The sequence below is a fragment of the Terrapene carolina genome, unplaced genomic scaffold (assembly GCF_002925995.2).
Source record: "Terrapene carolina triunguis isolate 2854851 unplaced genomic scaffold, T_m_triunguis-2.0 Scaffold68, whole genome shotgun sequence".
Lineage (NCBI taxonomy): Eukaryota > Metazoa > Chordata > Testudines > Emydidae > Terrapene > Terrapene triunguis.
The window spans coordinates 4,925,302-4,938,799 of NW_020664419.1; the positions used below are offsets into that span (position 1 = coordinate 4,925,302).

Sequence of the window (13,498 nt, forward strand, 5' to 3'; positions counted from 1 at the left end):
ATCACAGAATATACTCTGAGGAGAAAGTCCAGGATATACACCTAAACATACTCAAAACCACCTTTACCAAACAAGAACACTCCACCAGAGAAGCAGATTGCATCATTGAAGGAGCCACCCAAATACCCTGAGAGAACCTGCTTCAATACAAACATAAAATCCCATCCGATCACCCACCCTTAGTACTCATCTTCCACCCCACACTGGAACCCAAACGGGTATCATCTAACAACTACAGCCAATACTCAACGGGGACCCTATCCTAAAATAAATCTTCCCTGAACCCCCCAATCCTCCCACACACACACACCTTTCTGGCCTGCAAACAACCCCCAACCTCATCATCAAAAGCAAGCTCTCCACAGACCAGGACACACCAGCTCAAAATGGGACCAGACCCTGCCAGAACAGATACAAAACCCACAGACATATCTCCACTGTTACAAAGATCAGCATCCCCTCTGAACACATCTTTCAAGATCCATAGGTCCTACACATGCCTATCACAACATATGGTGTACCTCATGCGGTCCACTAAATGCCCCAACAACAACTATGTGGGCGAAACCAGACAGACAATCTCTACGCTCTCAAATGAACTCACATAGGAACATGATAAAAGACAAAAACACCCATCACCTCTGGGCGAACACTTTTCACAAAGCAATCACTCTATATCTGACCTTTATGTCATCCTCAAATGAAACCTGCCCAACACTTTCAAAAGATAAGACTGGGAGCTTAAATTCAAAATCATGGTTTTAATAAAGACCCTGGATTTACAGATTATTACAACAATCTGTAGCCCATCAACCCGCCTTTTTGTCCTATGACTAAAGAGGTGTTAACAGGCCACATCACCTTGAATATAACCATATTAATGGAGATAACCCATCTCCTAGAACTGGAAGGGACCTTGAAAGGTCATGGAGTCCAGCCCCCTGCCTTCACTAGCAGGACCAAATACTGATTTTGCCCCAGATCCCCAAGTGGCCCCCTCAAGGATTGAACTCACAACCCTGGGTTTAGCAGGCCAATGCTCAAACCACTGAGCTATCCCTCCCCCCATATATGCTAACTACTTATGCTAAACTATCTGTTCAATCTTTTATGTAGCTGTGACACTCTGAGTACCTTTCCCAGACCTGAACAAAAGATGTGTAGCTGGAAAGTCTTGCTTCTCTCATCAACAGAAGTTGATCCAATAAAAGATATTACACCTCACCCATCTTGTCTCTCTAACTTGTGGGTTATTCTGCTATTGACAAATAAAACAACCTCTTCCCTCCTCTACTCTGAAAAGTATTTGAGACTGAGAAGCCACTTTATTTCACATTCTCCCAATATAAGCACTTCAAAAGTCCAGTAGAACTTCAGCATCTGAAATCTTAATCTTAATGCAAGCAATACTCTAACACAAGTATTACAGAAGCATGACGAATTTTGTAACTGTACAGGTGATACATTTAATCAGATACTAGTAATATGAATGTTTGGTGAACTTACCTCTTTTTCAGTATCTCTAGATATACAGGTCCACTGGTTTTCCTTCACACTGTATGCCCAGAAGTCAGCCAGATCCTGAGTCCCATCCCAGCCACCAAACAAATAAACAGTTTCTATAAAAATGAAAGAACATACATGGATTTTAAAAAACACAAGACCAGTTAATTTGAATGCCTTGAAGAGGCATGACCTTAAAACACACTTATGATCTACCTAGGATGAAAAGGCAGCACGAATTAATCAATTTATAAGTCAGTGGACATGGAAACTGGTACTAATTTCAAGCCAGTTCCTTTCTGAATGCAATTCTCTCTCACCGGTTAATTGAAAGAGCAATGGAAAGGTGGTGGTTTATCTAATAATTTAGGTTTTCAGAGTGGCTTGACACAGTGCCCTTAGATATACAGCTGATTTTCTAGGCTATTCGGATTTTATTTATAATGTCTCTCTCTCTCTCTCAGAAGGGAGAATCAAATCCAGTATTTCACTGTAAAAGTACTGGAGAAAAGGACAAAAAAAATTCAACCAATATTCATGTTCAGGGTACTGTGAATAAGTACAGCTTGTTCAACAGGGTGTTGGGATTTTGTATGGGATGTGGTGCAGGCTATCAACTAGAACCGGAGATTGGGTTCTATTCCAAGCTCTGGCAGGCTTGCTATTCGATATTGACTCACAGTTACAAATGTTCTAGCTTATATCTGTTTTACAAAAGGGCAGACTAATTCCCTTAACAGTGAGGTAATTACAATTTATGAAGTCCTCAGATTTTGACAAGTGAGGAAAGCCACAAAAACAAGTTAGTAGCAGAGCCAGAAAATTCCATGACTTCAAGTTCCAAGCCCATTCCTCCAGAGCTTGCTACCCATCAAGAGTTAAATGTCAGAGTATGAGGCATATTAAAACTATGACCCCACCAACCAATTAATGACCAACATAACGGTCTCCAACAGGTGTCCCAGACAGTCATGCTCAGATATAACTGAATGAAGCTTCTGGGCGTGAGAGGCATAGAGTCTCTGCGCAAAGGAGAAGTGAAAAAGAATCTCAATGCTCTGATAAGAAGAGGAGTAGGAAGCATCTAGTGTACTGGCTTGGTAGCTTTGAAGTCTCAGATCTTCTCAAAAGAAAATTTGATTTTAATACCAAAAAACAAATTGATTAGTGAACTAGAGTTCAAATTTATTTTTCTCAAAATTTAAGAGTATTTCTAATTGGGGGGGGAGGGAAAGCTTTCAGAACCCTTTAAGTATTCACTTAAGTACTTTTCTTAAAAAATTATGCACTAGTTTACTATAACAACTGTCTGCCAACTTTCAATCTGGTACCAATTAAACAGCACAGTTAAAAATGTGATATAGAATTTAAATGGCTATTGACCCTTGTCTATAATTGTGCTAGTGGGCATCACCATGAAAAGGTTATCCTGGTTCATTAACTTTAATTACCCTTCCTCTTGGGCTCAGGGCTCCCAATGTTCCCTGCAAAGAGCAAGTCCCTTTGTGCACATAAATTCTCACAGTTCACAAAACCCACATTACCACAACAGCTTCATTGATAGCCGAAGAAAATAAAAGATTTGGCACAGACCACGTATCCTATTGGGTCTCTGCCAAAATGTCATGCCTGCCTATGAAAGCTTTGTTGCTCCAGTTGAAGTTTAATAGCAAACCTGAATAAATCTAATGAAAGCTAAACCTTTTTATCTACCTTAAGAAAACCTGGTAAAATGAAATAATCTTGCAAACGTTCAAAAGGAGTGAAATATCATCACAAAAGTAAATGCCAATTGTAAGCACCTCAGTGCTTACAAGTGGCAACAAAGAGACAAATGTACACAAACTATGTCAAATTTGCTTTTATTCTTACTGCATAACTACATTCCAGCTCAGCGATAAAGGCTCCATCATTACCCAGTCCAGAATGACTAACATTCCTTCCCTTTCTACTGGCGTTTTAGCAGATGCACAAAATAAAACCAAACATCTTTTATTTATTGTATTGCCAGCACAATTTTTGTACTGTAATTTATTTATTACAAGATTTTTTTAGAAGGACAACGGTGTTTCCAAATACAAATTTATCTGCTGCCAAGAGATTCAGGGTTACTTGTTTTTTTATGGTTTCTTCTAATATTTGCAACCATTCTTCCAAGGTTTAAGTAAAATGTATTTTTATCCTTCACCACAAATCCAAAGTAACTCAATTTTGCAGAAACAGTTTCACTTCCTAGCCCCCTTTATATATGTGCACTATTCCACCATCAAATTGGGGATTTATGACATCCTCCATAACGTTTGGCTTGCCATTAAGTCATCAACTTTTATTAAATTCATAGTCTCTGCCATACTGCATTTATCTCTGTTCACAGAGTAACAAAATACAACACCACGGTGTGTTAACAGTTGGTAAATGATGATTATGCTGCATTGGCTGTTCAGAGCAATCACAGTATCGGTTTTCCCTAACCACACTTGCACATACAGCTATTAGGCCTGTGATTGCAGTGAAAACATTTCAGCAGGATCCAAGACTTGTAAGGGAGGACAAGTCTGGTGAATGGATTTGGAGTAGTCTGATGGTGATATTGACCCTCTTACGGTAGTCTTGGCTTAGGCAACATATACTTATGGGTAAAGAGGCTGCACTTTGAAACTTTCAGTTTACCTCTAGAAAACACAATACTAGTATTAGTGGTATCCCCCATTTTAAGTAAATGGACTGGCTAGTCAGGACAGGGACCACACGTTCCTATGGGTATGTCTACACTACGAAATTAGGTCGATTTTATAGAAGTCGATTTTATACAGTCGATTGCATACGTCCACACTAAGCGCATTAAATCAATGGAGTGCGTCCTCACTATCGTGGCTAGCATCGACTTACAGAGTGGTGCACTGTGGGTAGCTCTCTCAGTTCCCGCAGTCTCCACTGCCCATTGGAATTCTGGGTTAAGCTCCCAATGCCTGATGGGGCAAAAACATTGTCGCGGGTGGTTTGGGTACATGTCGTCAGTCGCCCCTCCCTCCGTGAAAGCAACGGCAGACAATCATTTTGCGCTTTTTTCCTGGGTCACCCGTGCAGATGCCATAGCACCACAAGCATGGAGCCCACTCAGCTCACCGTCATCGCTGCTGTTTTGAGCTGGAGGCTTCTGCCTCAGGCTGCTCTCCCAGCTGGCAGCACCGCGCGGTCGCACCTACCCCAGCCTACCCCTTGCTCCCATGACTCATGAAGCCTGGACAGTAGTAAGGAGCAGTTCAACTACAGGCTGAGCAAGTGCAGAATGGTGGTAGAATGTGCCTTTGGACGTTGAAAAGCTCGCTGGCACTGTTGGTCAGACCTCAGTGCAACCAACATGCCCATTGTTATTGCTGCTTGCTGTGTGCTCCATAATATCGGAGAGAGTAAGGAGGAAGACGTTTATTGCAGGGTAGGAGATGGAGGCAAACTGCCTGGTGTCCTATTTTGAGCAGCCAGACACCAGGGCGATTAGAAGAGCACAGCAAGGCGCACTGCGCATCAGAGAGGCTTTGAAAACAAGTTTCATGACTGGCCAGGCTTCGGTGTGACAGTTGTATGTATTTCTCCTTGATGCAAACCCACCCCCTTTGTTGATTTTAATTCCCTGTAAGCCAACCACTCTCCTCCCCTTCAAAATAAAGTAAATATTGTTTTGAATCCATGCATTCTTTATTAATTTTAAAAAAATGAGATAACGGACAAGGTAGCCCGGGTGGGGTGGGGGAGAAGGGAAGGACAAGGCCACATTAGTTATTGTAGCCACACTAAAAATCAAACTGTTTGAATGACAGCCTTCTGTTGCTTGGCCATCCTCTGGAGTGGAGTGGCTGGGTGCCCAGAGCCTCCCCCTGCGTTCTTGGTCGTCTGGGTGAGGAAGTTATGGAACATGGGAAGGAGGGCAGGCGGTTATACGGTGGATGCAGTGGGGGTCTGTGCTCTTGTCTGCTTTCCTGCAACTCCAAGAGATGCTTTATCATGTCCGTTTGCTCCCCCAACGGACGCTTCGTCATCATGTCCGTTTGCTCCCCCATTAGCCTCAGCATCGCGTCCTGCCTCCGCTCTTCGCGCTCACTAAATTCTTTCCTTGCCTCTGCCACTAAATGCCTCCATGCATTAAGCTGTGCCCTATCAGCATGGGAAGGCTGCATGAGCTCGGAAAACATGTCATCGCGACTGTTTTTTTCTGCCTTTTAATCTGTGATAACCTCAGGGACGGAGATGATAGGGGGAGCGTAGAAACATTCTATGCTCTACGATTCTGGGGGGACTGCATGGTCACCAGTGCTGCTGAGTTCGCTACGCTGACGAAACAGGAAATGAAATTCAAAAGTTCCCGGGGCTTTTCCTGTGTACCTGGCTAGTGCATCAGAGTTCAAAGTGCTGTCCAGAGCGGTCACAATGGAGCACTCTGGGATAGCTCCAGAGGCCAATACCATCGATTTGTGGCCGCACTACCCCAAATTCGACCCAGCAAGGTCGATTTTAGCGCTACTCCCCTCGTCGGGGAGGAGTACAGAAGTTGATTTAAGAGCCCTTTAGGTCGACAGAATGGGGTTGGTTGTGTGGACGCAGTCATTTTTAAATCGATCTAACGCAGCTAAATTTGACCTAATCCTGTAGTGTAGACCAGGGCTAAGTGTTTGAAGACTGTCTAACGCAATGAGGCTCCAATTCCAATTGACACCTCTTGGTAATCTAGTCAATTTAACATTAAAACTGCAAAAAAGGTAATGTGTGTCCTAAAAGAACAAAAAGTACAAAAGGTAAAAGGAAGCTTCACATGCAGCCATTGTAGGGAAACAATTCGACCTCACAATGATTTGTGAGACAGAGGGAGAGAAGATAAAATTGATCCATTTCCAGTGGTGCTATTCTGATAATACAAGTTACAATACAGAAGTGCAGGTAGTGGCAAACCTCATTTTCACTCAATTCTTCAGATACTACTGAGAGTCAGACAGTATTCCAGGACAAGGTCTGCAAGTCTGATGCAGCATTCCAACCTCTGTGTCCAGAAAGGCTCACTGGCAGCCTTATCGTTCTGTCTGACGTGATTAAAGATCACTAAAAGTATTACAGGTCGGTCACATCTTAGCTGGGGTTACGTTCCGCAGTCAGCGCGTAAAGCAAAAATCACGTATAGTCAAAATTACATTGAGTGTAATGGCGGGCGAAATCGCCCGCGCTACAGGTACAGTATTAAAATTGTTTTTCTTTTTTTTTGTTTTTGCCAACTGCATAAAGCTGAAATGTTAAATGCGCGTAAGATGCGACAGACCTGTAATTCTAAGATGGTACAAAAGAGCTAAAACTACATATAAGAATAGGAACAAACTCTTCCCAGACAAGGAACCCTACATTCTCACTTGCTCCCTCAGAACTCTCAAGCAGACCAACCAAAAAAATACATAAAATAGCAAATGTCGAAGTTAAAGCGGCTTGTCTTCAATTATTAAGGAGCAAGGCAACTCTTCAAGGTTGCGTGCTGCTTCCATTAGGCGGCTTTTCTAAATATCAAATATCTGTACTCTGATCAAGACCAGTTTTGCATGCAAAAGACAGGAGAGGAAGAGTCTACTGTGTATTAAAGTTAAAAAGACTGATGCAATATCAGCTTGTATAGTAGATATTTTTCTACCATGTATCTGAGATGTGAACATTCCTTATTTTTAGTACTGTGGCAGCACCAAAAATGTGCTAGACACTGCACAGACATATAGGGAAATGATCTAAAGACTAAAAACAAACAGGGGAGAAAGCAGCACTGTCTTATTCTTTGTGCTCCCATGTCTGTAACCACCTACTGTCTCGTCTTATACTCAGATTGTAAGCTCTTTGGGAAAGGGGCCATCATTTTTCCCCTCTGTGCCTATATAGCACAATGGGGCCCTGCCATGACTGGGGTGCTCCCACAACACAAATATAACTACAACATACAAGTAAAGTGATCAGAGAGTAGGTAAACAAACCAAATTAGATTAAATTTTCTCTTTTAAAATGTCATTTCTTGCAGGCATTGCAATGGGTAGTGGAGGACTGATCTGAATGGAGAGGGCAGTGGCCTGGCATGTCAAGGTAATTATATTGTAGCAGCACCCCAAGAGCTCAATCAAGATCAGGATTCCACTGTGCTACATTGTAAAAATATATAGGAAAAGACTCTCCCTGTGCCGAAGAGGTAATGCTGCATCACTCTCCAGCTTCCCGCTCAACTCCGCCTTTCCCACTCATGGCCCAAATTTAGAATTTCTCCTACAGGTCAACCAGTGAACATTTGCAAGAGGCTATAGCACCGTTACATCCATCCAAAGCCCTTATGAGCTATAATTTGGAGGTCAAAATTCCCTACTGTTCTTGCCATGCCCAAAACTCAAAGTTAAAGTATTTCTTAGAAAAACTATATTCAAGAGCACTTCTAAATTGCTTATTCTGGCAAAAACGCAGTCCCCAAGAGGCCTACTCTGCTCTCCCCCTTTCTTCCCTTACTCTCAATACTGTTGCTATCGTCAACAACCCCCCTTTCCCAAGAATGCAAGAAGCTGCACTACTCTGTCCATCCTTTAACACCATGCCTCAACCTAGATACTGCCTACCAACTTCTCTCTAAGCTTCCCTTTTTCAGAAGAGTATTTAGTAACCCTCTCCAATCATGTGCTACACCACAAATCAGTCAGATTGCCTATCTCCAGAGAACGTGTGCATTTACGCAGCCATTTTCATGTCACTATTAGTCTGCACAAAAGATTACACTCAATAGAAGTGTAAATCGAGGGCAATGTAACTAAAGCTCCTACTAAGACGACTTCGGATACAATTTTCAAAAGTTGCTTAAGTCGCTTAGAAATCTAAATCACACTGAATCAAAAAAATTTAGGCACTTTTGAAAATTTTACCTTTTTTTACAATATACTGCAGTGCATTTAATAGCACTAGTACATTATGAAGCACAGATCAAATTAAAATTGAACTAGACTTCTCAAAACAAGCACTGTAATGAGTTACCCTTGCTCTTTCATTAAATTTGTCACTTGCTAACTCACAAGAATCATAACATGGCTTCTCAGACAGTTTGAATTAGCTAGATTCTACCGTACTAAAGAGCAATCACTAGGTTCACTCATACAGCATAAGATACCAATGAAGTGGTTCCTCCTCCCCCAATTCTCTCAATATGCTTACCAACTTTTCAATAGGGTAGGCTAATATAAGCTACCCCAGGTAAATACTTAAACAGACAACTAGGGGGAGGGGAAGATTAACGTTTAGTCATATTAATTGTGTTACAGTAATGGAACCAAATGAAATGCAAACAGTGCTTCTCCCAATACCTTTGATAATACCTTGTGCTCCCTTCTTTCCCCTTCAACCAAGTAAACTCATGTTTTATTCTCAGCTTTCAGGTAAGCGTCCTGAGACAGAAGTGCTTTTATTTGAGTAAAAGCAGCATTTTTTTTCCTTCCTCAACTTAAGCCTCTCATCTGCCTCCACCGTCCCTACCCCAACCTTGGTGCCATCCTCGGCTACGTTTCCTGTAATGCCTTTGTCTGAATCTGACTCACCATATCTCTGCAGCATTGCCCATGTGTACTGCTGCCTTGATTCCACCTCTGCTGAAACCTTTAACTAGGCCTTCATCTGTGGTCAGCTGACTATTGCAACTCCCTTTCCATTGACCTTCCCGCTGCTTAGCTACCTAGTGTAGTTTGCCTGCCTTCTCCAGTATAAAATGGTGGGTCTTCCCGGAGGATAGCTTGGCTTCATTCCCATGAGAAACAATGGGAGGTGGTAACCATTTTCAAAGGGAGCAGTTCTTTGTGGAATTCCGTGAAGGAGATCGTTCATCTGCTTCTCCATAAAGGAGAAGCTTTCATCACCATTAATCCAAATGTTGCTTATGCATGAGATTTTAGTGAGCCTTATCTATGCAATGCCTGAAGGGTCTGTTTTATTTAATTGAGATCTTTAGGAATGAAAGTACAGTGACACAGACAGATAACATTAAAAATATTTCTGTTGTGAAATGTAACTTTAAACCAGTTAATGAATTTACTTGTAAATTATCAGAACATTCATTCTGTACTCAAGAAGCAAGTGCTGTTATTTGGGGGACACTACAACATATGCTTCATATACAAAATGACTGAATCCCTGCTTCTAGTGCAAAACTCAACTCAACCTTAACTATGGGACTGCAAGGAATGATTCCATAGCAAAATGTGCATTGTATTCCTGTCAAAGACACGCTGTTATTCCTTAAAACCTATGTTTGGCATCCTGACATTAAGTAGCAGAATTCATCTGCAAGAAAAAAAAATCCTGTTGCTATGCTGAACCTGCCTCTCATTTGCTCAATAAATGGCCTGACAAAGCATGATTAGGTCATTTTGATAAAGATACTAGCAGTAGATGTCTGAATCCTCTTACAAAGTGCATCAAGGCAATGACTTTGCTACTTGCAGCTCTGTTCAGCTGGGAATACAGCACTGAAATCAAAGCCTGCACTCCTCTGTTTGGGTATTTGCCAGAATCTACATAAGTAAAAAGGTCCTGTAGTTCTGTTACAGAACTAGGCAGAGCACTTACCTCTAATGTCCTTGGGTGATGACCCATGTTTCCTTATATTAGAGCTTCCAAAATGCAGTCATAACTTTCTTCCCCTAAAAGGTACAGAAAACTGTCCTGCCTCCCATATAAAGAGTGATTTAAAAATAGGTCCATCTTACAGGAAAAAATGGAAATTGAAATTTTAAACTGTATGTGCCTGTGGATGTATAAAGTTATTGTCTCTGATCTAAGTCGGGCATGACCTGGTTAATGAATATACTTCTGTACAGATATATTAAGAGTTTTCTGCTCAGGGCCGGCTCTAGGCACCAGCAGAGGAAGCACGTGCTTGGGGCGGCACATTTTAAGGGGTGGCATTCCAGCCAATGTTGGGGCGGCACATTCCGGACGCCCTTTTTTTGTGTGCGCGCGCTTGGGGCGGCAAAAAAGCTAGACCCGGTCCTGGTTCTGCTGTGGTGTTTGACTGGAGTACTGTCTGGTCCTGAAAAAGGATTATCTTACCTTAAAGCTACAGTTATCTTAAGTCAGGAAGGACATTATGGATTACAGCATGAGCATCAGACCTTTTTGCACCATGCATATCAGACTATATTCTTGGGATACAGAATAGAGTTGCCCGTCCCCTCCAAGATGCTTCCACGTGTGAAAAAAACCCAAAAAACCCAGAAAGCAGCACCACACAAAAAGAATAAAGTAATTTTAGCCTCCAGCTTCACTCACAGTGTAGCATTAGAGCAGTCCAACTAGTTTTAAAAATATTTTTAAAATTAATCTGATTACCTTAAAGGAGAGGTAACCTAGTAACCCACAGAATCTTTAGTTAACATAATATATTTATCCCCTTTCATCTCCACCCATAAAAAAAAAAAAGTCTATTCCCAGAAATACCTGTAAGAGGGCAGAGTTAGTGTTGACTTGTCCTGCATGACTAAATTGTTAGAAGCAACATACCAACATCATACTTGTCCCAACAGAGTAACATAAGCTTCAGTATTCTATTTTAAGCCTGCAGACAGTGACGTCTTTCACTTTTGCTGGCTCATTTTTATTGGAAACTAAGCAAGAGCAGAATTGTATATAAGCTACAAAATACACAGTTGAAAGCAGCACAGGTTAGGCCTGGACATCAGGGAATAGGGGTTTGTTCCTGACTCTGACTTACTGTGAGACATGGAGCAAGTCACTTAACCTTTCCCTACGTCAGTTTTCACAGATGGTAATGAGTATAATGCCAATCTTTGAAAGTCATTTGGATCCAGTGATGAAAAGTGCTAAGCGCAAATTATTATCCCCTCTCATCCCCAGGATCTATGGGATAACAGTTCAGCAAGAGGGGCAAGGCATATGTTCCTGTTTTTTCCTTTTTCCATTAACATTAGGCATGCGTGAGGCTAGCTTCAGTTTGTAAAATACACCCCAAAACCATGCCTAGCCAAATTCCCACACCTTCGATAAATGGGCCCAAGCACAAAAAGAAGCTTGAGCAGCCTTTAGTAGAAGCATCAGGTTTTACAACACAAACAGTATCAGCAACCTTCCTGGCCTTTCCATGAGCCAAATTAAATACCAGAAACACCCAGAACTTCCTCATGAGCAAAACCACCACCACATAAAACATACTGACTTTGCAGGCCCAAGCAGGCCCTGAAGCAAAACTGAGCACAGCCTCCCAAGAAGCCTACAGGAAATCTCTTCTCCAGAGCTGTAAAAATGATCCAAAGTTACCCTCTATCACTAGAAGGCATAAAGCTTAGCGGTGAAGTTGACTAAATGAATGGGAGGAAGTCCAGTTCTCCCTGAAAACAAAAGTACATGTGTTTGATTTAGTGAGTTACTCGCTAGTCAGTTTAAGAAACTGGAAGACTGACTCCGTTTCACTGCGTTATTTAATATCAGAATGATCATAGGTCAAAGCCTGAGCTAGTCAACTTGCTCTGAGTAAGGGAGGAAGAATCACACTTACTAATGCATTCATTCCGAAAATGTTTAATACATTTCATGTCAAAATGCATATATCCCTCTTCTTTGTATCAGCATCACTCCTGCTGCTTTGAAATAAGCATCCGATCTTGAAAACTATATTCTATATAGCCACTAGAGTGCGCTTCACAGCTTTCATTTCTCATGGTAGTGCTTCTCTCAACACAATCTCTAACAAGAAAATTTATCCTCATAGATCTTCCTCGGATTCTTCTACCTCTCTCTACGAAGAATGTTTGCCAGCCTCATACAAATGGAGTACTTCCTCTCTGGGGCAATAATTATATATTGGGTGACAAAGGTTTAGAACTTTAGCAAACCAGGAAACCATAATAAAAATTAATGGTGAAGCAGCAAGTTATTTTTAAGGCTGTCAAGCGATTAAAAAAATTAATCACGATTAATTGCACTATTAAACAATAATAGAATACCATTTATTTAAATATTTTTGGATGTTTTCTACATTTTCAAATATACAGATTTCAATTAAAACATAATATAAAGCATACAGTGCTCACTTTATATTTATTTTTGATTACAAGTATTTACACTGTAAAAAAACCAACAGAAATAGTATTTTTCAATTCACCTAATCCAAGTACTGTAGTGTAATCTGTTGATCATGAACGTTCAATTTACAAATGTAGAATTATGTACAAAAAAACTGCATTCAAAAATAAAAATGTGAAATTTTAGAGCCTGCAAGTCCACTCAGTCCTACTTCTTGTAAAGCCAATCGCTCAGACAAAGAAGTTTGTTTACATTTGCAGGAGAGAATACTGCACGGTTCTTGTTTACAGTGTCACCTGACCAGGGCCGGCTCCAGCTTTTTTGCTGCCCCAAGCGGCGAAGGAAAAAAAAAACCAACGGGTTGAGCTGCCGCCGAAGAGGAAGAGACGGAGTGAAGGACCCGCCGCTGAATTGCCACCGAAGACTAAAGCGGAGCGTTGAGCTGCCGCCAAAGAGCTGTCGAATACCCCGACGTGCCGCCCCTTTCTATTGGCCGCCCCAGGCGCCTGCTTCCTTCGCTGGTGCCTGGAGCCAGCCCTGCACCTGACAGTGAGAACCGGCGTTCTCATGGCACTGTTGTAGTCAGAATCACAAGATATTTATGTGCCAGATGCACTAAAGATTCATATGTCCCTTGATCCTTCAACCACCATTCCAGGGGACATGCATCCATGCTGATGACGGGTTCTGCTCAATAAGAAACCAAAGCAGTGCGGACTGACATGTTCATTTTCATTATCTGAATCAGATGCCACCACCACATGGTTGATTTTCTTTTTTGGTAGTTCGGGTTCTGTAGTTTCCGCATTGGAGTGTTGCTCTTTTATAACTTCTGAAAACATGCTCCACACCTCGCCCCTCTCAGATTTTGGAAGGCACTTCAGATTCTTAAATCTTGGGTCCAGTGCTGTAG

General features: G+C 41.7%; 1 protein-coding gene across 1 annotated transcript in view; it reads right to left on the reverse strand.

The window, feature by feature from the left end:
* The window catches only part of MKLN1 (muskelin 1), a 176,252-nt gene that overhangs the window by 76,521 nt on the left and 86,233 nt on the right, over positions 1-13,498 (reverse strand). Inside the window, exon 7 of the mRNA XM_026648895.2 lies at positions 1,507-1,619. Coding sequence (XP_026504680.1) covers positions 1,507-1,619 — 113 coding nt within the window. The remainder of the gene's footprint in view (positions 1-1,506; positions 1,620-13,498) is intronic.